This window comes from Geotrypetes seraphini, chromosome 1 (genome assembly GCF_902459505.1).
Source record: "Geotrypetes seraphini chromosome 1, aGeoSer1.1, whole genome shotgun sequence".
In the NCBI taxonomy this organism is placed as follows: Eukaryota; Metazoa; Chordata; class Amphibia; order Gymnophiona; family Dermophiidae; genus Geotrypetes; species Geotrypetes seraphini.
This window is the reverse complement of record NC_047084.1, coordinates 432,152,088-432,178,503: the sequence shown is the minus strand read 5'-3', so window position 1 is coordinate 432,178,503 and position 26,416 is coordinate 432,152,088. Positions and strand designations below refer to the sequence as shown.

General features: G+C 38.2%; 1 protein-coding gene across 7 annotated transcripts in view; it reads right to left on the bottom strand.

Moving 5' to 3' along the window:
• The window catches only part of IFT74 (intraflagellar transport 74), a 305,175-nt gene that overhangs the window by 58,229 nt on the left and 220,530 nt on the right, over positions 1 to 26,416 (bottom strand). For all 7 annotated transcript variants that reach the window (XM_033919374.1, XM_033919366.1, XM_033919348.1 and 4 more), the window contains 3 exons: positions 9,987 to 10,040; positions 3,663 to 3,760; positions 2,460 to 2,586 (listed from right to left, as the gene is read on the bottom strand). In XM_033919374.1, coding sequence (XP_033775265.1) covers positions 2,460 to 2,586; positions 3,663 to 3,760; positions 9,987 to 10,040 — 279 coding nt within the window. The remainder of the gene's footprint in view (positions 1 to 2,459; positions 2,587 to 3,662; positions 3,761 to 9,986; positions 10,041 to 26,416) is intronic.

Here is a 26,416-nt window from a genome sequence, read left to right as displayed (position 1 = left end):
GAGGCGACCACCTCCGAAGAAGAGCATACTGAAGAGGAAGCATGTGGCCCCACGACCACCTCACTACATCGAGGGAGGCCGCAATCGACCCCAAGACTTGGAGGAAATCCTGTGCCCAAGGACACTGGGACGCCATAAGCAGGTGAATCTGAGATTGCAATTTGCTTACCGGGGCCTCCGGAAGGAAGACCTTCCCAAAGGAGGTGTCGAACAGCACACCTAGATACTCCAGGCGCTGAAAGGGAAACAGCCAGCTCTTGGCGAGGTTGACCACCCATTCCAGCGACTGAAAAAACTTCACCACCCGAGCCATGACCCAGGTGCTCTCCTGTATTGACTAAGCTCAAATCAACCAGTCATCCAGGTAGGGATGAACTAGAATGCCCTCTTTGTGCAACGCCGCCAAAAGACCACCATCACCTTGGTGAACGTCCGCGGAGCCATGGCCAGATCAAAGGGAAGTGCACAGAACTGATAATGTTGACCCAAGATCGCAAAGCGCAGGAAACGATGATGGGAGGTCCGAATAGGAATGTGCAAGTAGGTCTCGGTCAGCTCTAGAGAGGTCAGAAACTCCCCCGGCTGAACCACCAGAATCACAGTCCTCAGAGTTTCCATGCAGAAGGAAGGCACGTGAAGAGCCCTGTTGACCCCCTTCAAATCCAGGATGGGCCGAAAGATCCCTTCTTTCTTTGGCATCACAAAGTAAATGGAGTACCAACCTGTGCCCCACTCCTGTGGGAGAACTAGAACCACAGCGTGAAGATCCAACAATCTTTGAAGAGTCTGGTGAAAGGTCTGTTGCTTCTATGCCACCTGCGAGGGAGAAGCGAGAAAACGATCTGGCAAGGAACGGGCAAACTCCAGAGCATAACTGTCCTGAATCCCCTCCAGAATCCACTGATCGGACATGATGTCTGCCTACTTTGGATAAAAATCCCGCTGCCGGGCGCCCACCGGAATCAAGATGAGCATTGGCAAGGAGCCATTGGGCAGCTCGGGCAGCAGGAGATCTGGCGAAGGTGCTACCCACACCCCAGTGGGCCCCACGAGAGGACTGTATGCGCTGGAAGAACATTCCTCTAGAGAGCCCAGGGGACTGAAAAGAAGCAGCCCCTCGACCAGGGCGGAAATCATGCCCACGAGCAGCGCTCCTCGAGCCAGCGGCCTAGGCCTATCCTCAGGAAAACGAGGCACTTTAGAATCATTGAAAGTCTGAACCAACCTGTCCAGGTCCTCACCAAACAAGAAAGATCCCTTAAAAGGAAACTTTGTCAACTTAGCTTTGGACACCGAGTCCGCCGACCTAGCGCGAAGCCATAAGGTACGGTGAGCTGCCACTGCAAACGGCAACAACTTGGCAGAAGCTCGCAAGAGGTCATACATGGCATCTGAAAGATAAGAAGCACCCAATTCAATCTTTGCCACCTCATGCTTGAGCAATTCCCAATTCTCAGTTTTACAGTCAAGGACATGCATGGCCCAACGAAAACACGCCCAAGCCACCAGCCTGCCACACATCACCGCTTGGACTGCAAGAGCTATCACATCAAAACTCTGTTTAAGGGGGGACTCCAACTTAGGCTTCTCCGGGTCCTTTAAGGCAGCACAGTCCTCAACAGGCACAGTATGCCTTTTAGAGATAGCCGAGACCACCGCGTCCACTACAAGCGACTTCAGAGTGTCCCTATCCCCTTGGGATACAGATGGGCCATGGAGCGCGCAAAATGAAAGGGAGCTTCCGGCACCTGCCACTGTGCGAGCATAATATCCTGATGCATAGGAAAAGAGCAGGAAGCAGAGCTGATCCTCTTAAGCAAGGTGTCTACCATATGCAAGGGTCTGACACGGTGTCCTCAAAGTGCAAAACCGAGATCTGAAGAATTAACTCATGAGGCTCTTCCCGCTGAAAAATGTGCACTACAGACGCTGGGGGAGTGCTCGTACCCCTCGTTGGCAGAATCCAACCCCCCAAGAGGATCCAGGAAATTTCCCCATGGGTCCAGGTCCTCAATAGCATCTTGCTCCTCTGGTCAAAAATCCTCATCCCAAGACACCCTTGGGTGTTTGGATGAGAGAGGAATAGAGGGGGACAAAATCGTCCTGTGTGGGGCTGCACAAGGAAAGACATCAAGAGCAAATCCCCCCCCCCCCCCCCGAGTGGACATGGAACTTCCAGCCGCCAGCACATAAGCTTTACAAAGTGCTAACATAAATTCAGGGGGGAAAACCCCAAGGGACTCCCTGCCCCAGCAGGGTACACTGCCTTACCTTGCCCCTGTATTTCCAGAACCGGGGGAAGGTCACCTGAGGTAACTGAGATGAAGGAGGAGGTTCCCGCCTAAATTGGCTTTTCCCCAATACATTGTTTGTCTCCCCCATTCTTTTAATGTACATCGCTCTGAAATTTTGAAAAAGGGATGTTATCAAATTTTAAATAAACTTGGAATTTGTGTTACCTGGAGTAAGATTCTTAGCAGTATTCTGTGACTTGTGCATTTCAATCTCTTTGAAAATAAGGTCTTCCTGCATAACTTCAAGTTCAGGAGCAGTAATAGAAGTGATTTGTTTCAGGCGATTCATATTCTGCATATTAGCAAAATAATGCAAATATTATTTTACATTACTCCCTAGTCTATTCCCTCCAGTCTCTTATCTTGATACCTTGTTTTGGAATTTGCTTTCCACTGAAAATGCAATTGCTAATAAATAATACAAATTACTCATTCGTGCATTATGTCATATATTTAAAATGGAACGAGCAATAGCAGTACAAAGAGGGACATATACTAACTTTATAAAAATATGGGGGCCATTGGCAAAATATTGTGGTGAATAGTTATCAATTCTTCTCTTTTTCTTTTCTTCTTTTTTAGCACACTAAAGGGGGGAGGGAGTTGGGAATAATTTTACATAATATGTTATAATATGCTATATAATATGTGTATATTCCTATTGAAAATATGATAAAGGATGGGTGGTTGGGGGGTTATTGCATCACTAGATTTTTATGTGGTAGATATTAATGTGCTATTGTGGAATAATTTGTATAATATATTCTTTTGTGCACTTGCTGTTCAATTTGAAAAAGAATAAAGAATTTAAAAAAAAAATACAAATTATTAAAAATGCCAATATTTAAAAGCATTTTTCCTGGTTTCAGTCCTGCTACCCAGATAAATGCTGCAGAGACCAATATTCAGCAGCACAGGTTGCTTTGCACTATCCAGAGAACTTAACTCAGCATATATGCTGACTTAAATTCTATCCAGATAGCGCCAGCATCTCAGCGCTCTATCCGAATATTCAATAGCAGTCACTATATGGCTATTGTCACTGAATATCTACGTATATTTCTATCCATGGCATCTGGCCTTTACAAAAATAAACAGATCGCTGCAGGCTCAACACTGAAGGGCTCATTAATTTTATATTTTTTATGAACTGTTGTAATGGAAGTGTAATCATTTTTATTTGTTTGCTTATAAAACCAAATGATAAAATAGACTGAACAGAAAACAAATGAAAAAAAATTACAGTTATCCATTTCCATCTTCAAAAAGAATATTTAATCTCTTTGCTATATGTAAGAGCTCAACAAATTCTCTCTGTAGAATTTTACTGTGCAAAAAAACCCAAAGAAAAGAGTAGTCAGCATGTACCCTGCTTGTGTGTTCCAAAAGTGCAACAATATTAGTCTCTATCTGTGCCTTCCGTTCCAGTTCCTGATTCTTGGTCTCTTCAAAAGTTGCAAGAAAGCCTGCAGATCAAAAATAACATAGACATGAAACTTCTTTTTCTATTGTGCTATTATATTTTGCTTTAATTGTACTTGCTCATTATTTCACCAGAAAATGTCAAATAATAAACCAATTCAATTACACAATATTGAACCCTTCTAACATTTTACTAGTTTAACAATGTTTGTTGGATTGTAAAAAAATAAACAGACCCCTCTTAAATACTGAGAAGGGAGGGGGAGGAGAGAAAGAGAGTCCTGTACAGGTGAAGAGCCCCTCCCCTGAAATCCCCTAACATATTAGGCCAACAAACACAACTAAAGGCCTAAAATGGCTGAGAATGCTCTGACTAAAACTGTCAAGCCTTTGCACAATCTATGCTTGCTGAAATCAGCAAGCCAAGCGAAACTTATGCTAAAAATGAGCGAGTAAAACGAAACTTATTCTTTTACATGGTAACTGGTGTCACATCTGCTGTAATGCCATACGGACAGGGAAGTGAACCTAAGAAGGATGAGGACATGTCTTGACCAAGAATACAAAAATACATTATTTGCGAGATATATCCTGGAATGGGCGAATTCTTACCGGTCACTTTGCTTGAAATTGTTGAGTTGATATTAAAATGACATTTGATGGGAATAGATAGTTATTTTAGTAAACAGGACACGCGTATGGTATGACACAGATATTATGAACCAATTAATAAACTGATAAATGTAATGATGTTTGTAAGTGACCAATAAAAACTAACAATATGATATGTGCCAACGTGGCCTCATGCCGGTAAACATTACATTACATTAGTGACTTCTATTCCGCCCGTACCTTGCAGTTCTAGGCCGATTACAAAAGAAGCTAACTGGACATTTCCAGGAAAATTACAATTTGGGAGCTGTATACATGGTTGATACTTTGGAGAGAAAAAATTGCAAGAGAGGATGAGACAATGAGGGGGAATTTACAAGGGAGGGGAAGGACAAGAGGAAGAGTTAAGATATCTGGATAGATTTTTTGAATAGAAGGGTTTTGATTTCTTTTCAAAATGATTTGAAGTCTTTTTTTTTTTTTTTATAAATCTTTATTCATTTTTATCTCTTACATCAAGTGAAGATACACATATTAAATCAATTTTTACAAAACACTTGAAACTACAATCACATAATATTATAGAATAAGAATAAATACCCCCCTCAATGATCAATACTTAATTGACAATATTATACATATATCCCATCCCTATCCAAGTATAAACTATTCATGTGCTTAAGATGTCTGATCACTAGAATAAGAAATCAATGGTCCCCATATTTTTTTAAAGTTATGAAAATTTCCTTGTTGTAACGCAATCAACTTTTCCATCTTAGAAGTTCTGTGAAGTCGTTTGTTGTTGTCAGCAAGTTGGAGATGGAGTGGTTAAGTTTCGCTGCTTGCGTCGCTAGTAGGTGTCAAACATCTTCTTGCGCTGAGTACCTTTGAATGGGGGGTAGGTAAATGGGGTCTGGGTTCTTCTTTGTCTAGTAGTAAGGTTCTGATTTAGGCGGTTGTTTAGGTAAGTGGGGGCAGTGCCATTTAATGCTTTGAATAGTAGACAGTATAATTTGAATTGAATACGTGCTTGTATTGGTAACCAGTGTGAGTCTAGGAAGGCTGTGGTGATGTGGTCATATTTTCTTAGCGAATAGATCAATATGAGAGCTGTGTTTTGTACAGTCTGTAATTGTTTTATCATGTTTGCAGGGCAAGGTAGATAGAGGATGTTGCAATAGTCCACTAGACCTAGGGATTGGACTATGAGCCTATATTTCTCTATGCCGAAGAATTTTCTTATTTTTCATAGATTTCTCATGGTTAAGAATGCTTTCTGGGTAGTCTTGTTGATTTGGATCTGCATTGTGCAGCATCTATCTATCATCACTCCTAGGAGTTTAAGATCGGACTGTATAGGGTATTTGGTGGCATTAATTTCTAATTCTGTAATGGAAGGGATTTTGGCCTTTTCAAGCAAGAGAAATTTAGTTTTGTCTGAGTTGGTGGTCTATCATCCATTTTTCCACTGCTTCTAGTGTTTTTTTCCAGTTTTTCTGTTGAGGTGGGAACTGGTGAATCAAAGGGGAGGAGTATGGTGATGTCATCTGCATAGCTGAAGGATATTACATTTAGGTTATCTAGAGTGGTTCCAAGGGAGGATATAAAGAGGTTGAAGAGCGTAGGCGACAGTGGTGACCCTTGTGGAACTCCACAGGGGTTAGACCATGGTTATGATTTAAGATCTTTTGACTTTACTCTGTAAGTTCTTGATTTAAGGAATCCTTGGAACCAGTTGTATACCCTACCTAAGATCCCTATGGCTTCAAGAATCTGTAGTAGTATGGAGTGGTCAACCAGGTCAAATGCAGCAGAGAGATCAAGTTGGATTATCAGCATCCTTCTGCCTTTGCTAAGGTGCTGACGGGCTGTGCTAGTAGGGTTACTAGTAGAGACTCTGTGCTATGGTTGATTCTGAACCCTGATTGTGAGGGGTGAAGTAGGTTGTGGTCTTCCAGGTAGTTGGTGAGGTAGTGTGCAACTAGTCCTTCTATTAGTTTAACGTATATTGGAATTGAAGCGATGGGTCTGTAGTTGGAGGGGATATCTATTGGGCCTTTATGATCTTTCACAATTGGGGTGATTATGATCTCTCCCAGGTCTTGTGGGAATTGACCTTCCGTGAGCGTGGTGTGTATCCATTGCATGAGGCTCGCTCTAAATTTGGGGGAGGCATTTGTTAGCAAATATGTGGGACAGTTGTTCAGGTCGCATGATGCTTGGCTGTATTTTTTGTAGAGTCGGTTCATATCAGACCAGTGTACTACTGGGAAGTTGGTCCAACTCCTGTCAGCTGCAATGGCATCTCCTATTGCAGGGTTTGTTATTATCTCATCGAGGTGGGTGCGTGTGTTGTTGAAGGTGGACCTGATCTTAGTAATCTTGTTTTTGAAGTGGTCTGCAAATTGGGTAGAAGTTGGTGGATGGTTTCCTTGTGCGGCTAGGAAAGGTTTGGTATCAATGAGGTTTTTTATTAGTTTGAATAGTTTTTTTGTATCTAGGGCCTCCATGCCTACCAGTTTGGAATAGTAAGCTTTTCGTTTTTCCTTGAGTTTGATCTTATATTGTTTGATTAGGCTTCTCCATGCTATTTTAGTGTGTTCTTGGTTCTTTTTTTTCCAGTCCCTTTCCAGTTGTCTGCAATGCTTTTTGAGTTGGAGAAGATCGGTGTCGAACCATTTGTCAGATGGTCTGCAGATTCTGTATTTTGATTTTACTGGTGCTAGCTCATTCAGGATTGTTTCACTTAAGGTTTGCCATTGGGTTATGAATTCTTTGGAGTCTATGGTATCGATAGCGGGGTCTGCTTTGTCCCAGAAAGTGGTGGGTTCGATATTTTGGCAGATTTTGAAGGGGATTTTGCTTTGAGCCCAGTTGATGTTGAAGGTGTATTTATAATGGTCTGACCAGAGGGAGGGATGCCAGGCCCCATTTGACATGTGGATTTCGGGTGTGTGAGGGTGTTGGGTCATGTATGCAGCGATATCTAGTTGGTGGCCTTTTTCATGTGTGGGTTGGGGGTTAAGAATCTGGTAGGTTAGTGCTTTGAGGTATGAGAGTATATTTTCAACTTGTTTGGAGGTGTGGTCTTCTAGGTGGAGGTTTATGTCTCCAAGAAGCAGGTTATCTGTTGACGTTAGAGAGTTCTGGAGGATGAAATCTTCGAGTACTTGTTTTTTGGCGTTCCATTTTCCTGGTGTTATGTAGCAGAGAATGCAGGTCAAGGTACCTTTGAGTGTATCGTCAGAAAGTTGGCAGGCTAGAAGATCCAAGTGGAGAGTAGAGAATTTGTCTTGAACTTTTATGTTGAGGTTGTTTTTTACTAGGAATGCCAAACCTCCCCCTCTCTTTTTTTCTCAGCAGACTATCTCTAATTTGTATTCCTTAGGGCAGAATTCTGTTATGCAGGGGTATGAGTCGGAGGTGAGCCAGGTTTCGGCTAGGAACAGACAACCTAGCTGTTCTTTAACTATCCAGTCCTTCATTAGGTTTGCCTTTGGGCCTATCGATCTAATGTTCATATATGCACAAGCTATTGAGGTGTATCTTGTATGGGGGTTGGAGGTATATTTTGGGTGGAGGAGGTTTCTTGATTGAGGATGGGGGTTGTTAGCTATTGTCCTTGGCTTAAGAGATGGACTTTTTCCCCAAATGGGAGGGATGCTTTTATGGGTGAATGTTGAGCAGTCTATCAGATTTCTGGGTGAGTGGAGTTTCCTGGATGGTTGAAGATGTCTGTAGGATTCTGTCATAACTGGGATAGGGGATATAAAGTACCCTGCTGTTTTCCAATTTGTTAAGAACAGGAAGAGTAGTATGAGGACGTGCATGAGTTTTGTTGTGCGAGGAGTCATTATGTTATTGTGTGATGGGGTAGTTCTGCCTCTGCCTGAGAGCTGGACGCGAGGTGTAGGTTCCTGAAGGTCTAGACCTATATTGGAGGAAGATTGGAGAGGAATGGAGGCGCTATGGCATAGGAGAGGAGAAATATAGTAGAGAGGTGACTGGCTGTTAGGATTGATAGAGTTGGTAGAATTAAGGCATGAAGTGGCTTCTGGTGTAGAGACTGAGGAGAGGGGGGAAGAAGGCGGCTCACTTCCTCTCTACCCTACTGGGTTGGTAATGCAGCTATGCTCTCTTGTGGGCTCTTTGCAAGGCTGGTAGGTTGGTAGAGTTGGGCCTGAGTGGCTTTTAGCATTAGAGTCTAGGGGGGAGAAGAAAGAAGTTGGCTCCTTACCTCTCACCTCTTCAAGGCTGGGACAGCTGCAGTTCTCTTGAGGGGTTCAATGGAGGGCTGGTGAGTCGTCTGCTGGAGAATTCGCATTTTCTAGATCAGCGTCCTTCGTCTCTTCACGCTGTCGCTTCGCAAAGGCGCACACGCCTTTGCCGTGCGCCTTAGCTGGCGCGCCAAAAGGCTGTGCGCCGTTACCACCGCTCGAATTTAAAGCAAAAAGTTTCCTTTCCTGGCTGGCTGTGGGGAGGAGGCGGAGCGGAGCTCGTGCGCCTGTCAGGCAGGGGTCGATGGCTTTCTTCTTTGAAGCGGCGTGGGCTGGATTCCCGCCACTCAAATTTAAAGCAAAAAGTTTCCTCTCCCGGCTGGCTGTGGGGAGGAGGCGGAGCAGAGCTCGTGTGCCCAGCAGGCAGGGATCGATGGCTTCCTTCAGGCAGCTGTCCAGCGAAGCACCAGCGAATGGCACATTTAGGAAGTGTCGTGGGCCCAGGCATTAACATAGAAACATAAAAATAGACGGCAGATAAGGGCCACGGCCCATCTAGTCTGCCCACCCCAATGACCCTCCTCTACCTTTCTCTGTGAATAGATCCCACGTGTCTATCCCATTTGGCCTTAAAATCAGGCACGCTGCTGGCCGCAGGCCCCAACAAGCAGCAGGCAGCTGTCCACCGACCTCCAAAATTTAAAGGTGCTGCTGGGGGTGTGTGTGTGTGTGTGTGTGTGGTATATTTGGTTCATAAGACGCCCCCTTATTTACACTCACTTTTTTGGGGAAAAAAGTGCATCTTATGGAGTGAAAAATACAGTAATTTGATTTGTCTTATTACTACATCATAATTTGAACCCACGGGTTAATCTAGGCAAATGAATGGCAAACTAAAATTTAGAAGCATAACTTGTAAGCTCTTATATTTAAGTAAATTTTCAGCTGAAACTTACCCCTTCTTTTACTAAGGTGTACTAACCGAGTAGCGTGCGCTAAACTCTAATGAATCCATAGAATATAATGGATGCATTAGTGTTTAGTGCATTAATCAGTTAGAGCACCTTAGTAAAAGAGGGGGTTAGGCTTCTAAGTTTGAATGAATATATAAGGGACAAATGCAGGCATCTAACTAAGGTGTATCAATTTAGGAGCTAAATCATTTCCCCTCTTTTTAAAAATTCTAAGATGTACATACATCATTAAACAATCCTTCCCCCCTTTTTAAGCTTTTAAAGATACACACAAGCTTCCTTAAACCTTGCTCACACATCAGTAAAGGCAGCTCTATCACATTCCTTCAGTAAAGGTTGAGCCTTTGTCTTTCTAACACCTGTTCTTCAAGATAATTTGCATGTATCATGTTAGAGCTGATATTAAAGCTAGTTAGTGATCAAGAAAACAGAAGATTAGTAATTGTCATACAATGGCATTAACTTACTGTCCATGCCTTCTTCTCTTTTCTTCAACTCCTTATACTTCTGATTTTTCTCTCCTAAAAGAGATTAAATTCAACAAAAGTATTAAATAACCCACACCTAAAGATTTATAGCAGGGGTTCCCAAACTATGGTTTGAGGACCAGACACAGCACAGGCAACTAGTTTTTTTATTTTTACCCTCCTTGCTCTTCCTGTCCCCAAAGAGGATCAGGCTCATGGAGCACATTTTTCTGCTTTCCCCCCCCCTCTCTAGACAGTTCACCCTGCTTCTTTCTCTTCTGTTCCTCCTACAACTTAGGGTTCTCAACAGTCCTCTGCTCCCTATCCCTTCCTGCTGAGCTTTCCCACACTGTTAGATGCCCTTTCTCTTGGAAAATAGCAATAGTGCCTGAAATAAGATGAAAGCCTCTGGACGCTAAGACTGCTGAACTTGCAAAAAGTAAATCCACCAAACTGCCTCTGATCCCCATGATTGCAGCCCAATCCCAAATCCCAAATTTCACAAGCTAGGTACCCCTACAAGTAGGGAAGTGAGTAAACCCACTCTTGATGTGGGGATGAGGGTATATGTTTGTCTTCTCTGCTTCCATCTGTTGAAAGGAGCATACAAGCCACTGGTCTGAACTGGTTTAGCAGGACAAGGAAGTTGCCTTTAGAAAATACACTTCTCCCTCAATATTTGCGGGGGTTAGGGGCAGAGCCGGCCCGTGAATATTAAAAAAACGCGAATAATATTCGGGCTGGTTCTGACCCACCCCCCTGCTTTCCCCCGGAATTAAAACTCTATTCCAGACCTTCCCCGCCTCCCTCCCGCTTTCCCCAGGAATCCCTTAAGCCTTACCTGGTGGTCTAGTGGGTTTTCGGGGCAGGAGCGATCTTCCTACACTCTTGCCCCATGCAGATCACTCATAGGAAATGGCTGCTGTGAGCTCCCATAGTCTCTCGAGACTACGACGGGAGTTCACGGCAGCCATTTCCTATGAATGATATGCATGAGGCAGGAGCGTAGGAAGATCGCTCCTGCCCCGAAAACCCACTAGACCACCAGGTAAGGCTTAAGGGATTCCGGGGGAAAGCCGGGAGGCAGGGAAGGTACGGAATACAGCTTTAATTTAAAAATTAAAAAAATCATGAATAACCGAATCCGCAGATGCTGAAACCGTGGATTCGGAGGGAGAAGTGTAAGCCTTTCCTGCCTAGGTGACCTGTTATAAAATTACTCTCTATATGAATCCAAAGTAAATTTATTTACTTGGCAAACAAATTTCCTACAGGGATTTGTTTTTATCTGCATAAGAGAATGCACACATAAGGAGAAGACTACAAGACCTAAGTCATTCTGGAATAAAAACAAAATCCAATACATTCTTGAATGGAGAAGATCTTCTGTCCCTAAGAGGTAGGTGGTATCAAAGAGGGTGAATATATGTTTGCTGTGACAATTATTTTAGTTGCAAATTTAACTATGCAAAAATCACCAGAGCACCTTTGCCTGCCCTATCAACTCCATTTTTTCTGGCCACCTGGTTCTCCACCTTTGATGGGCTGTGAATCTCTGGCAATGCTGTCTAGCAGGCTCCTTGCCTCTTTGGCCAGTTGGCTTCTTATCCTAATTGCATTGTTTTGCCTGAGGTTGTAGAAATGTGTGGTTAACAGCCCTATGACTATTAGAACCTCATATCAGGATGCACACGGTACACTTGTCTACTGGCAGGTATATGCGCACACCACCAGTCACTGAAAGACACCAATTTGCTAAAAAGAATATTTTACATATATCATAGACATATATTATAAACTAGGTATATAATTATAAACCTGTGTTTTGGGATCTGATTATCTCAAGTGCATGCCTTTATTATTTTACTACTAATATCCATTAAGTTTCTTTTGTACCCACTTCTGGCAAGTACAAATGGATAATTTATATTCAATATGAACACTCTGAAAGATATAAAATACAAGACATCTCATAGCAAATCATTGAACTACCCAATAGCAAAAGAGTGGAACTCATTTCCCATTATAATTTGTACAACCACAGTATATATACTGTTTCACAAAAATCTAAAAACACAGCTTTTTAAGAAATCCAAAAACACAGCTTTTTAAGAAATCCCTACCAGAGATCCAGAGACTCAGACTAATAATACAAGTCACTCGAAACAAAGACAGCTGCTATTTATGACATGTTATCTCAGACTGTATGTATAATTTGATAACTTTATGCAGCATGTATAATTCTTTATAACATATTTAACTCTATACAAAATTCTATGTAACAGTATGTTGCTTGTAACCCCCCTAGAACTCTAATTAATGAGGATTCGATGGGATATAACAAAACTAAATTCATCAATTATAATTATTTTAGTTTAATATCTATTGTGAAAGGTTCAAATGGTAAATTAAACATATACCAGTATAATATTTTGCAATAAACATTAAACAAAGTGAAATGCCTTCCAGGATCCACAGCTATACAAACCAAGTACCGAGTGTGATCAAAGAAAAGAGTAAGGATTCTAAAGTTGATGCAATCCACCTGGGGGCAAAATGAGGTGGCCAAAAACAGCATACCCATAGTGCAGAGAGCTTTACAGAAGCTGGTGGAGGGGTTAATTTGGTTAAGGTTTTTGGTATGGACTCTAGTGTTATGTGAAGTAATATCTACCCCTGGAAAGCACAGTTACTTACCATTAACAGGTGCTATCCAGGGACAGCAAGCAGATATTCTCACAGGTGGATGACAGCATCCACGGAGCCACGGTACGGACAGCTTTAAAAGTGCATCACTACTTTAAGAACTTAGGAAAGTTTGCAAACTGCCCAGACCGCGCATGCGCGAGTGTCTTCCCGCCCGATGCCACTCGCGGCTCCTCAGTTCAATAAGCAAGCTAAGAAGCCAACCAGGGGAGGTGGGTGGGTTGTGAGAATATCTGCCTATGGTCCCTGGATAACACCTGTTACGGTAAGAAAGATGAACCTCAGCCAATGTCAGCCTGAGCGGTACCAATCAGGTGTAAAACTGAAGATTGGTATGCAGAAGAGATCTGTGAACATAAGAATTGCCACTGCTGAGTCAGACCAGTGGTCCATCATGCCCAGCAGTCCGCTCACGCAGCGGCCCTCTGGTCCAAGACCAGCACCCCGACTGAGACTAGCCCCACCAGCGCACGTTCCTGTTCAGCAAAAACTTGTCTAACTTTGTCTTGAATCCTTGGAGGGTGTTTTCCCCTATAACAGCCTCTGGAAGAGCGTTCCAGCTTTCTACCACTCTCTGGGTGAACATAAGAAATGCCTCTGCTGGGTCAGACCCGAGGTCCATCGTGCCCAGCAGTCCGCTCATGCGGCGGCCCAACAGGTCCAGGACCTGTGCAGTAATCTTCTATTTATACCCCTCTATCCCCATTTCCAATAGGAATTTGTCCAATCCTTTCTTGAACCCCAGTACCGTACTCTGCCCTATTACGTCCTCTGGAAGCGCATTCCAGGTGTCCACCACACGTTGGGTAAAGAAAAACTTCCTAGCATTTGTTTTGAATCTGTCTCCTATCAACTTTTCCGAATACCCTCTTGTTCTTTTATTATTAGAAAGTTTGAAGAATCTGTCCCTCTTTACTTTCTCTATGCCCTTCATGATCCTATAAGTCTCTATCATATCCCCTCTAAGTCTCCTCTTCTCCAGGGAAAAGAGACCCAGCTTCTCCAATCTCTCAGAATATGACAGGTTTTCCATACCTTTTATCAGACGTGTCGCTCTCCTCTGAACCCTCTCGACTAACGCCATATCCTTCCTAAGGTACGGCGACCAATATTGGACGCAGTACTCCAAATGCGGGCGCACCATCGCCCGATACAACGGCAGGATAACTTCTTTCGTTCTGGCTGTAATACCCTTTTTGATTATACCAAGCATTCTGTTCGCTCTCTTAGCGGCCACTGCACACTGTGCCGACAGCTTCATTGTCATGTCCACCATTACCCCCAAGTCCCTTTCCTGGGTACTCTTATTCAATAACATCCCTCCCATTGTATAGTTGTACCTCGAGTTTGTGCTCCCCACATGTAATACTTTACATTTCTCAATGTTGAACTTCATCTGCCATTTTGCCGCCCATTCTTCTAGTTTGTTCAAGTCCCTTTGCAATTCTTCGCAGTCCTCTGTAGTCCGAGCTCCATTAAATAGTTTGGTGTCGTCCGCAAATTTTATTATCTCGCACTTCGTCCCTGTTTCTAGATCATTTATGAAGATATTAAATAGCAGCAGCCCGAGCACATCTGTATGAAATCTATCCCCTTTCAACTTTAGAGAGTGCCCTCTTGTTCTCCCTACCTTGGAGAGGGTGAACAACTGTCCTTATCTACTAAGTCTATCCCCTTAAGTACCTTGAATGTTTTGATCATGTCCCCTCTCAATCTCCTCTGTTCGAGGGAGAAGAGGTCCAGTTTCTCTAATCTTTCGCTGTGACTTTGCATAAGAAGAGATAGACGAAACCTGAAGAGGCATTGGTTCCCTGATACTGAGTTGAAGTAAAAGGGAGAACCAGGATTGTCTAGGCCAGTGTTCTTCAACCTTTTTACACCTATGGACCGGCAGAAATAAAATAATTATTTTGTGGACCGGCATAAGTCCGCAGGCCAGCGGTTGAAGAACACTGGGCTAAGTCATGGGCCAAACCCTGCCCATCTCTACCCAATCTCCACCCCAGACCCTGCCCCCATAGTTCCAATTGTAACACTATTTTTTCCATTCATATATACACACATTTTTTCCATTCATATATACACACAATATAATCTTATTAACAACGCATCGATCGCACCGCGGACCGGCAGTTAAAGAACACAGTTTTGAGCCTAATGCACATGCTGGCCCTGTGGACCGGCAGGAAATTTCTGTGGACCAGCACCGGTCCATGGACCAGTGGTTGAAGAACACTGGTCTAGGCCACCGAGGAGATATAAGAATCATGATGACCAACTCCTGTATGAGTTTGACAAGTATGAGGATAAGAGGGATACGCATAGAGAAATGTGTGCGTACAATCCAGAAGAAAAATATCTGCTGCCAGATGTTGAAGAGAGTACTGCCTGGAGTAAAACTGGGGCAGCTTGATTGTGAGGGGAAGCAAACAGGTGTTCCTGAAGAGTCTTCCCACTGAGAGAAAATGTAATGCAGAACTATAGAGTTTAGCGTTCTCTCGTGAGGCTGAAGAAACCTGCTAATCTTATCTGCAAGAGTATTCTGTTCCCAGGAATGTACATTGCCATGAGAAATATGCAATTGTCCAGATCCAAATATGTTGGGCCTCCTGAAAAAGAAGGAAAGAACCCATTCCTCCTTGCTTTTTTATATAATATATTGCAACCTGAATGTCCGTACTGACTAGAAGGACATGAATGGCTATGAGATGATGAAAAGTAATTATAGCATTATGTATGGCCTTAAGCTTTAAGAGATTGATATGAGGGGGCGTGGCTTGAGAGTGCACGAGAATGGACGGGTAAGGCAGAGGCTCCATATTTACAGACATTATTGACATAAAATACTAAAATAAAAATTTCATTTACAGTATAAAACGAAGAAAAACAACAACGTGATGGCTTCAGGAAAACAAAGTAAATCCGATATGGTGGCTTCCAATACCGGCAGTGTCAAAATATCTAAACCGGAGCCGGCGACACCGTCGAAATGTCCGTTGTCAAGGGATAAAAGCGACATCGATTTTTGGAAAGAAATAAAGGAAATTCTTTTGAAAAACGCCAAAAAACTAGATGAGATACAGGAAGAAGTAACGACTTTAAATAAAAGAACTGAAGCGCTAGAAATCAAAACAACGAAATTAGAAATGCGAATGGAGTTTTGAAGCTGAAAAAAGGCAATATAAACTGGACAGAGATAAAATCTTTGCACTCACCAGGGAGGTGGAGGATTGCCAGAATCGCATGAGGAGGAGTAATCTGAGACTTTTGGGTGTACCGAAAGGGGTGGAGAAAAACAACCCGGTCTTATTTGTTGAAAACTTCTTGATGAAAGTCCTGCCCCTCAAATCCAAATACCCGATAGAAGTTGAACGTGCACATCGCATACCAATGAGAAGACCTGATACTTTAAAAGGTCCTCGCCCCATAATATTCAAGTTGTTACGGCACCAACAAGTTTTAGAGGTGTTACGAATGGCTAAGGAACATGCAAATTTAAAATGTCAGGATGCCAAAGTCCACATCGTTCCTGACTTTGCTAAAACAACGGCAGATAAAAGGAAAAAATTTCTAGACATGAGGCCGAAACTGAGAGACATCGGAGCTAGATTTGGGCTGATATACCCTGCGATTATGAAAATAACTATTGACAATAAAACTATGAGCTTTGATGAGCCTGTGAAGTTGGAAATGTATCTAAATCAAAGGGAACAGCCGATGTCAGTTTAATTGAGCTTATTCCCTTAATGGAATTGGAAATGATTCTCTTTCATTGTTTTTCTTTGATTTTATTTGTTTATTCATCTTTGATTTAATTGAGAATCTTTTAATTGACAGTTTGACTCTGTTTTATTTGAATGGTAATGGTAACGGTGCAATGGAACACTGAAGCAGCTGGCAGTTTGTTTCTCTGTGAGCCTTTAATATCTTGTTCTCAAAAGATGACTGTTAAAGCTGAGACTATTTTTCCCTATGCTTTACATATCTTGTAAAGATATTATTAGAAAACTTTATTTATGAAGATAAGATACTAATGTGTAGAACTTATAAAAAAAAAAATGATAAAATGATAAAAAAAGAAATAACAAAAAAAAAGAAAATATATTATTAATATTTAATTTATATTTATGGGTTTGTTATAAGTCTAACTCTTTTAACAAATATATTTGAGATTGAGATTCTCTTTTATTATTATACTGAGAGTGGAAGTTCTCTATTTCGTTTTTTATTTTGGTTTCCATATTTCAAGAATTTTACATTTAATATATGTGAACGTATATATGATTATTACAGACAATAGTGTTTTATAATTGAGGTCTGTATAGAGCTTTATTTTTGTTTTACTTAGTCTTGTATGTGCAGTTTCAGGTTGTATCAGTCTATATTAAGGGTGGGAGAGGGAGGGACGGGAAGGGGTTTAAGGGGATATGAGAATTGGGATAGGGATGTTGTGGGGTGGGTTACAGATGAAAATGGTGTTTCTTCATTTCAAGTGATTTCAGTTTTTTGTTTAGATATAATAAATGGAAGAGCTTTTGTAAAAATTATTTGGATTGATGGAGATTAAAATCTTTTCGCTCAATGTTAATGGCCTTAATCACCCAGTAAAGAGGAAAAAAATGTTAGCATTTTTAAAAAGGCAACAGGCTGATGTGTATTATATTCAAGAGGCACATTTGTCAGTGGTTGAATCCAGGAAGCTAGAGGATAATTGGGTGAAACACTGTTTTTTTCGCTCCTACAGTGGGGAAAAAGGCAGGAGTGGCTATATTAGTGAACAAAAAATGTTTAGCTTCATTTAAAATGATAGATTTTGATCCTTTAGGGAGATGGATACAAGCGGAAATGAGCATGGGAAATAATACTTTGACTTTACTAAATATCTATGCCCTGAATTCGAATCAAAATGATTTTTTTACAAATATACAAAAATTAATACTCCCACTGGCTGCTTCTAATTTAATAGTAGCTGGAGATTTTAATGCTGTTATGGATCCTTTTTTGGATAAAAAGCCAAGCAAAAATATAAAATCATTAGGGTTAGATAATTTGGTGAATACTTGTAATTTGAAAGATATATGGCTTATTCTTCATTTTAATGATCAGGAATTCTCTTTTTGCTCACCAGTTCATAAATCTTTTTCAAGAATGGATTACATTGACTGAACTGTTCAAAATAAAACTGATGCTGACTGAAAATGCCAATAAAATCTCTGAAGTTAAAGAAGAACTTCTCAACATGAAACAAGAGATCCAAACCGAAAGACAGAGAATGGCAGTGATGGAAGAAAAAATGGAGAAATTTGAATCCTTCACACAAGAATATGATAAAGATAAAAAAGAAGTAGCAGCTTTAAAAAATCAATTGGTGGATATGGAAAACCGAGGAAAAAGAAAGAACATCAGAATTTTAGGGCTGGCTGAAAATATTGAAGGGGGAGATCCTGTACAATTCTTGGAAAATCTTTTACCTAAACTGCTTCAGCTCAATTCAAAATGGCCGTTAGAAATAGAAAGAGCCCACAGAATCCCCATAAGAAAGCCAGTAAACCAGGCTGCTCCAAGACCTTTGATATTCAAGGTATTAAGGTACCAACATGCTCAGGAAATATTAAAAATGGCAAAAGCAAATAAAAACTTGAATTATAAAGGATCAAAACTGATTTTAGTTCCTGATTTTGCCAAATATACTGCAAATATAAGAAAACAATTCCTCACATACAGACAGCAGTTGAAAGAAAAAGGTTACATATATGGAATATATTATCCATCCACTATGAGAGTATCCAGTGGAAATAAATCCATATATTTTCAAGACCCTGCAAAACTGAAAGAATTTTTGACACAAGAAGAACCTATGTTTACATAAAAAACAGAATAAAAGGAATAATTCAGCTGAAGAAAGAAGAAAGAAGATGGAAAAAAGGGAAAAATAAAGAAGATTACTAAAAAAAAAATAATAAGACATAAGAAATGTTACTAACTGGAAAGATAATTTACTGATATAGTGGATGCAATAATATAATATTATTATATCAAATTAATTATTAATAAAATAATAGCATCCACATTCATTAATACTAGTGAAAAAAAAAATAAAATTTTTAATTATTAAAATATAAATAAATAAATTATAAAACTAATAATATTTATATAAAATATATATTTTAATCAAAATAGAGAATTTATTTAATTATATAAGTATATTAACTTATTATGATTAATGAATAATGAAAATGATTTACAATGAATTTATTATTAATAATATTGAAAGGAAAATTTGTTATTGTTATATTGAGAATAAGACAAAAAAAAAAAAAGAAATATATTAATTTATTATAAAAACAATATTTTAATTCTATGTAAGAAGATTGTAATTTTATGAAATATATACAAGATAATAATTTGATTATTGAATGGATTAATTAATAAAATAGGTGTCTATTATAAAATTTATATTTAATTCAATTATTCAGTTATATTAACTTATTATGGAAAAATAATGAATTAAGTAATTGATTGGTAGATAATTAATAAAATAGGAATTCATTATAAAACTTACTTATTGATATAAAATGTATATTTTATTCAAGTATTCATTCAAATTAATTCATTATGAAGAATATCTATGAAAATGATTGAAATGTATTTATTATTAATATTAATATTTTTATAAAAATGGATATATTTAATTTACATGATGAATAACAGATATATAGAGAATAAGAGATATATTTGTAATATGTTTATTTATTAAGAATATTATATTACATGTATGCATGATATTGAATTTAATTTTATGAATCAAATATATATAATTCTCAGTAAATTTATAAAATTTTATAGATTAAATGGATATAATTTTCAATTATATAAGGGTGGAAGTATAAAGAATGTATTGAATTTAGAAATATGTTTTTAAATAATATAATGAATTATTAGTTGCCTGGGGATGGAGATTTAGGTTTTGCATGACCAATGCGTGTTCCAAATCAGAATATGATAATGGGTGGGGAGGGAGGGAAAATAATGGGTGGGATAGGAGATAAATTTTTATTGAATGTGCTAGGAACTAATCTTGTAAATTATCATAGAATATTGGTTAAAACATAATTATTAATTAGATGGATATAAAAATGTATTCGCTGAATGTCAATGGTTTAAATCATCCTATTAAGAAGAAGAAATTATTATCGTTCCTTAAAAATCAAAATGCGGACATTTACTTCATTCAAGAGACCCATCTTTCGGAAATTGAATCAAAAAAACTATCTGGAGGTTGGATTTCTAAATGTTTATTTGCACCGGCTTTAAAGAAAAAAGCTGGAGTGGCTGTTCTAATAAACAAAAAATGTAATGCAGATTTTAAATTAATTAATTATGATCCCTTAGGTAGATGGGTACATATCGAAATGGTTCTGGGAAATACAACCCTGAATTTATTCAATTTATATGCTCCTAATACGAATCAAATGGAGTTTTTTAAACAAATTCAACAATTACTTTTACCACTGGCTACATCTAATTTAATAGTAGCAGGAGATTTCAATGCTGTAATGGATCCGATTTTGGATAAAAAACCAAGTAAAGTTATGAAATCATTAGGCTTAGATAATTTGATACTATCTTGTGATTTAGTAGATATATGGCGAATTCTTCATTTTAATGATCAGGAATTTTCTTTTTGTTCTCAGGTCCATAAATCTTTTTCACGAATTGATTATATATTTGTTTCTAATAATATAGCGCAGCGTGTACTAAAAGCAATAATTGATCCCATTATAATTTCAGATCATGCTGGTGTGTGGATTAATCTTCAAAATTATGATGTTGAAAACTTTGATTCAATATGGAGATTTAATAATGATTTACTAGCGGATTCAAAATTTCTTGAAGATTTTAAAATAAAAATGCAAGAATTCTTTCAATTTAATGAATCAGATACTATTAATGCTGAGATCTTATGGGATACTTTTAAAGCAACTATGAGAGGAAATATTATTTCATACTCAACATTTATTAATAAACAAAAAAAAAAACAATTTCTTGAGATGGGAAAGCAAATTAAATTATTAGAAAATAAATTAATTGAGAAATGGGAAAATAATACATTACAAGAAATATTAAAATTAAAAGTTAAATATAATGAGATTTCTTCTCAAATTGTGAGGAAAGACATTTTCAATAAACAAGTACAATATTATGGAAATTCAAATAAAGCTGGGAAATTATTAGCAAATTTTCTTAAAGTAAAGAAAAGAAAATCTAAGATTATTGCAATTAAAGATACACAAGGTAACACACATACCAACACAAAAGATATTATAACACAATTTCTTGATTTTTACAAAGAATTATACACTTCCAATTCTTATAAAAATAAAGAACAAGACGGATTAACTTTTTTAAATTCATATATTGGACCAAATATTCCAGATCATATAAAAGGAAGTTTAGAAGAACCTATATCTTTAAAAGAGTTAGAAACAGCATTGAAGTCTCTTAGAGTTGGATCCGCTCCAGGTGGAGATGGGTATACTGTTGAATTTTATAAATTTTTCCAAAATATCATATTACCACATCTGTTAAATTTGTATCAATATCAAATAAAGAATGAAAATATTTCTGGTACTATGGCAGAATCGATAATTATAGTCTTACCAAAACCAAACAAAGATCCTACTCTGGTTTCAAATTACAGGCCTATTTCATTATTGAATGTGGATAACAAATTAATGGCTAAAGTATTAGCATTAAGATTGGCAAAAGCTCTTCCTTTCATTATTGATGTACATCAAACAGGATTTATTGCTAAAAGACATTCATCAAATAATACTAGATTAGCATTCCACTCATTAAATTTAGCAAAAAAAATAAATGATCCAGCTTTTTTAATATCTTTAGATGCAGAAAAAGCATTTGATAGAGTGGAATGGAATTTTATATACCAAGCTTTACAATGGTTTGGTATAGGATCCGGTTTTATTAAAATGATTCAGACATTGTATAGCTCTCCTGGAGCAAGATTATATATTAACAATAATATATCAAATAGATTTAACTTGCATAGGGGAGTTAGACAAGGATGCCCTCTGTCTCCTTTACTTTTTGATATTGTCCTAGAACCTTTATTAATTGCAATAAATAAAACTAGGGAGATAAAGGGAATATCATTTACCAGTTTTGAATTTAAATTATCTGCATATGCAGATGATATATTATTATATTTAAGAGAACCGGAAACTACTATTCCATGTATACTTAATTTAATAGAAAAATATGGTACTTTTTCTGGATATAAAATTAATTGGAACAAATCTGAAATTCTCCCAATCAATGTTCATTGTACCAAAGGATTATTTGATCCATATTCATTTATTTGGAAAGAGGATGGAATAAAATACTTAGGAATTATGATCAAAAATACAATTGAAGACACAGTCAAAGAGAATGAAAAACTTTTATTGAAAAAAATAACAGAAATGTGTGAGCAATGGAATCCATTACATCTTTCTTGGTGGGGAAGAATTCAAACAATTAAAATGATGATATTGCCTGTGGTTTGTTACCAAATGAGTATGATTCCAATATTTTTTCAGGGGTCATTTTATAAAAAACTTAACAATGTTCTTACAAAATTTGTTTGGTGTGGGAAAAGACCAAGAATCGCTTTAGTATCATTACAAAGACCAATTATGGAAGGGGGGGTAAATTTTCCAAATTTTTATAGGTATCATCAAGCCTATATTTTAAGACAGGGTATGTATTGGATCCTCCCAGATCTTTTAGAAAATGTACCAGATTGGCTGTATTTAGAATGGCGGCTCCTGTTCCCTTTATATCCAGAACAGTTAATAACTATAACAATGCCTAAAAGATACAAAGACCACAGAATTTTATTTGACACTTGGAAAACATTGAGATACATCAGTAATCTGTCACCAGAACCTATTGCTAAATCTCTAAATCAATCAATATGGGTAAACTCCAGGATCAGAATTGGCGGATTTAAAATCGTCTGGAAACAATGGATAAATGCAGGAATACGAACATTGAATGATGTCATATCAGAAGGTTCACTGCTTAGTTTTTCACAATTGCAAAATAAATTTGGATTAAATAAAACACAATATTTTAAATGGATGCAATTGAAGCAGGCCATTCAGGTAGGGTTCCCTGAATGGAAAAATCTAAATAATCAATATAGTCTACAGGTTCTATGTTTCCAGGCGGATTTTTTGGGTCACCAAGCCGCAAAATGGTATAAATTGATATACGGATTTTTAAATAAAAAAAAGAAAACAGGTCTTAGGGATATTTGGAGTATTGAGATTGGTCAGACAATTTCTGAGTCTCAATGGCCACGATTTTGGTCCTGGAGATTAAGATCTACAAAGTCAGCATCTATGAATCATGGTTGTTCTTATTACATAGAGTGTTCTGGACCCCAACGCGCCTGCAAAAAATAGATAGTACTAGATCCAATAGATGCTGGCATTGTAAATTGGAAATAGGGACGTTAGATCATTTAATCTTTTTCTGTCCCTGTGTAAACGCATTTTGGAATTCAATTTGGCCCCAAATTAATAAGTTACTAGAGAATTATGTAGGACTCTCATATGATACCATATTATTTGGCACTGCAATGAGAACTAAGAGTCCGATATCAGCAAATAATAATAAGCTATTACTAATACTAACAGGAGTCGCCATGCAACAAATTACTCAAAATTGGAAAGATTATACCAAATTAAATTTTACGTTCTGGTGGAATTCTGTCTGTCATATTTATAAAATGGAAAAAAAATTAGCATTACAACAAGGGAATCTTCTTAATTTCAAGAAAATTTGGCAACCATTGACTAATTATTCTAATGATTAGTTTTCTTAGCACAATGATAAAAATTATATATGATTGGGGTGGGATTTGATTAATTATTGGAAACATGTTATACAAAAAGGGGGAGGGATTTATATTTTTATGTTAATGTATAATCTTTATCATATTATATTTTAAATACTATGAATTATTAATGATAATATACTAGATATATAATAATTAATAATATTTACTATGATTCAGATGTTGTAAGAATGGAAAATTTATAAATAAAAATTTAAAAAAAAAAAAAGAATGGATTACATATTGGTATCAAATTCCATGGTGCAACAAGTGACACAAGCTTCCATTGATCCAATTATTTTGTCTGATCATGGAGGAGTGTGGATTACACTTACACTAGATAATAGTGAATATAATAGATTATGGAGGTTTGATAATGCATTGGTTTCGGATTCAACTTTTCTTGAAGAAATTAAGTTAAAAATTTTGGATTTTTTCCAAATAAATACTTCAGCAGATATTAATGCGGAAATTTTATGGGATGCATTTAAAGCTACTATAAGAGGTAATATTATTTCTTATTCTGCATATATTAAAAAACAACTTATTAAACAATTTTCAGATTTGGAAAAAGAAATTAAACTGCTGGAGTCCAAATTAATTGATAAATGGAATCACGAAAATTTGCAAGCTTTATTAAAGGCTAAGGGTAAATATACTACCACTACCAAGAGCCCTTTGCCCCGATCCAGCCAGGCATGTGAGCTCCTCCCTCTGCAGTCCATTGGAGAGATCAATCTACCTGCTTTTAAATATCAGCAACAGTGGGAAATCAACTGCTTTTACACCTCAGCAGCAGCGGAACTATCCGCAACTACCAAGAGCACACAGACCCGATCCAGCCAAGAGTGTGAGCTCCACCTCCCCCTGCAGTCCACTAGGAAGATCAACTGTTTTTTACACCTAAGCAGCCTATAATAGGAGCCCTTGCCCCGATCCAACCAGGCATGTGAGCTCCTCCCCCTATATCCCGTTTAAGAGATCAATCTACCTGCTTTAAATATCAGCAGCAGTAGAAAAACAACTGCTTTTACATACAAGCAGCAGCGAGACCTACCGCAACCACCAAGAGCCCACAGACCCGATCCTGCCAGGAGTGTGAACTCCTCCCCCTGCAGTCCATTGGAGAGATCAATCTGCCTGCTTTTAAATATCAGCAGCAGTGGAGATCAACTGCTTTTACACCTAAGCAGCAACGAGACCAGCCACAACCACCGAGAGCACACAGACCCGATCCTACCAAGAGTGTGAACTCTTCCCCCCATGCAATCCGCTAAGAAGATCGACTGTCGGCTCCGGGCGGCTTTCCCGCAGAGGAGAGAATCCTGCATTCACCGTGGGCCTCATCTGGGGCAGCCTCCTTGGAGCGGCTGGGGCACGGGCAGTGTGTCTGGGAGGGAATGCATGGATGGGAGAACATCGCAGGGGAGGAGACATAGGCATCCTGGGACTGTCTGCCAAGTCTCTTCCCTGAAGAAGCCCTTTCTGGAAACGTCAATCACTCCTCCTAAACTTACTTGCTCCACTTCATCACTGACGCTGAAACCGTGGATTGAAGACAAAGTTTTATTTTATTTTTCTTTCCAGCTTATGATTTATCTTTAATCTTATCTATTGTTTTGCCTTTTGTCTTTGTTTTGTTCTATTTCTATCATTTAAATTTCTCCAGAATTCTACTGTTCAACGGCTCCCCCTTCTGCTTCTATTCCTTTCTCTCCTCTCTTCTACCTTCCAAAGTATTTAGATCAATGCTGTCTTGTTAAAATGTTTATTTTATTTTTATTTTTTCTCTAACTCTACTTTTCACTTCTCTATTACCCTCCAGGTACTTTAGTTAGATTGTGAGCCTTCGGGACAGTAAGGGAATTTTTCAAGTACCTTTCTTATTTCTAATCTTAATGTATATTTTCTGTAAACCGCTTAGAACCTAACGGATGTAGCGGTATATAAGAAATAAATTACATTACATTACATAATGAAATTTCTTCAAAAATGGCAAGGAAAGATTTGTTTTCTTCGCAAACCTTGTATTATGGAAAATCTAATAAGGCAGGAAGTTTACTTGCAAATTATCTTAAAGCAAAGAAGAGAAGAATAAAAATAATTGCAATAAAAGATGAGAAAGGAAATATGCATAATCAAATTAGTAATATTTTAAATCAATTTTTGGCTTTTTACAAAGAGTTGTATTCTTCCGAGTCTTCTGTTGATAAAGTTCAAAAAGGTATGGAATTTTTAAATCTTCTTGAGAGTCCAAAACTTCCTGATCATATAAAAAGAAGTTTAGAAGAACCTATATCATTAAAAGAATTAGAAACAGCATTGAAGTCTCTTAGAGTTGGATCCGCTCCAGGTGGGGATGGTTTTACTGTGGAATTCTATAAAACATTTCAAAATTCTTTATTACCCTATTTACTAAATTTATATCAGTTTCAACTTAATAAAGGTTGTATTAAAAGTACTTTGGCAGAATCTGTGGTGATTGTTTTGCCAAAGCCAAATAAAGATCCCACTATGGTTTCAAATTACAGGCCAATATCATTAATTAATGTGGATGGAAAATTATTGGCTAAAGCTCTGGCATTAAGATTGGCAAAGGCTCTCCCTTACATAATTGATGTACATCAAACGGGTTTCATTGCTAACAAACATTCTTCTAATACAAGACTGAAGTTTCATACTTTAAATTTAACTAAAATGATGAATGAACCAGCTTTTGCTCTATCATTAGATGCAGAAAAAGCTTCTGATAGGGTAGAATGGTCATTCCTGTATCAGGCTTTGGATTGGTTTGGTATAGGTCCTGGTTTTGTTCAAATGA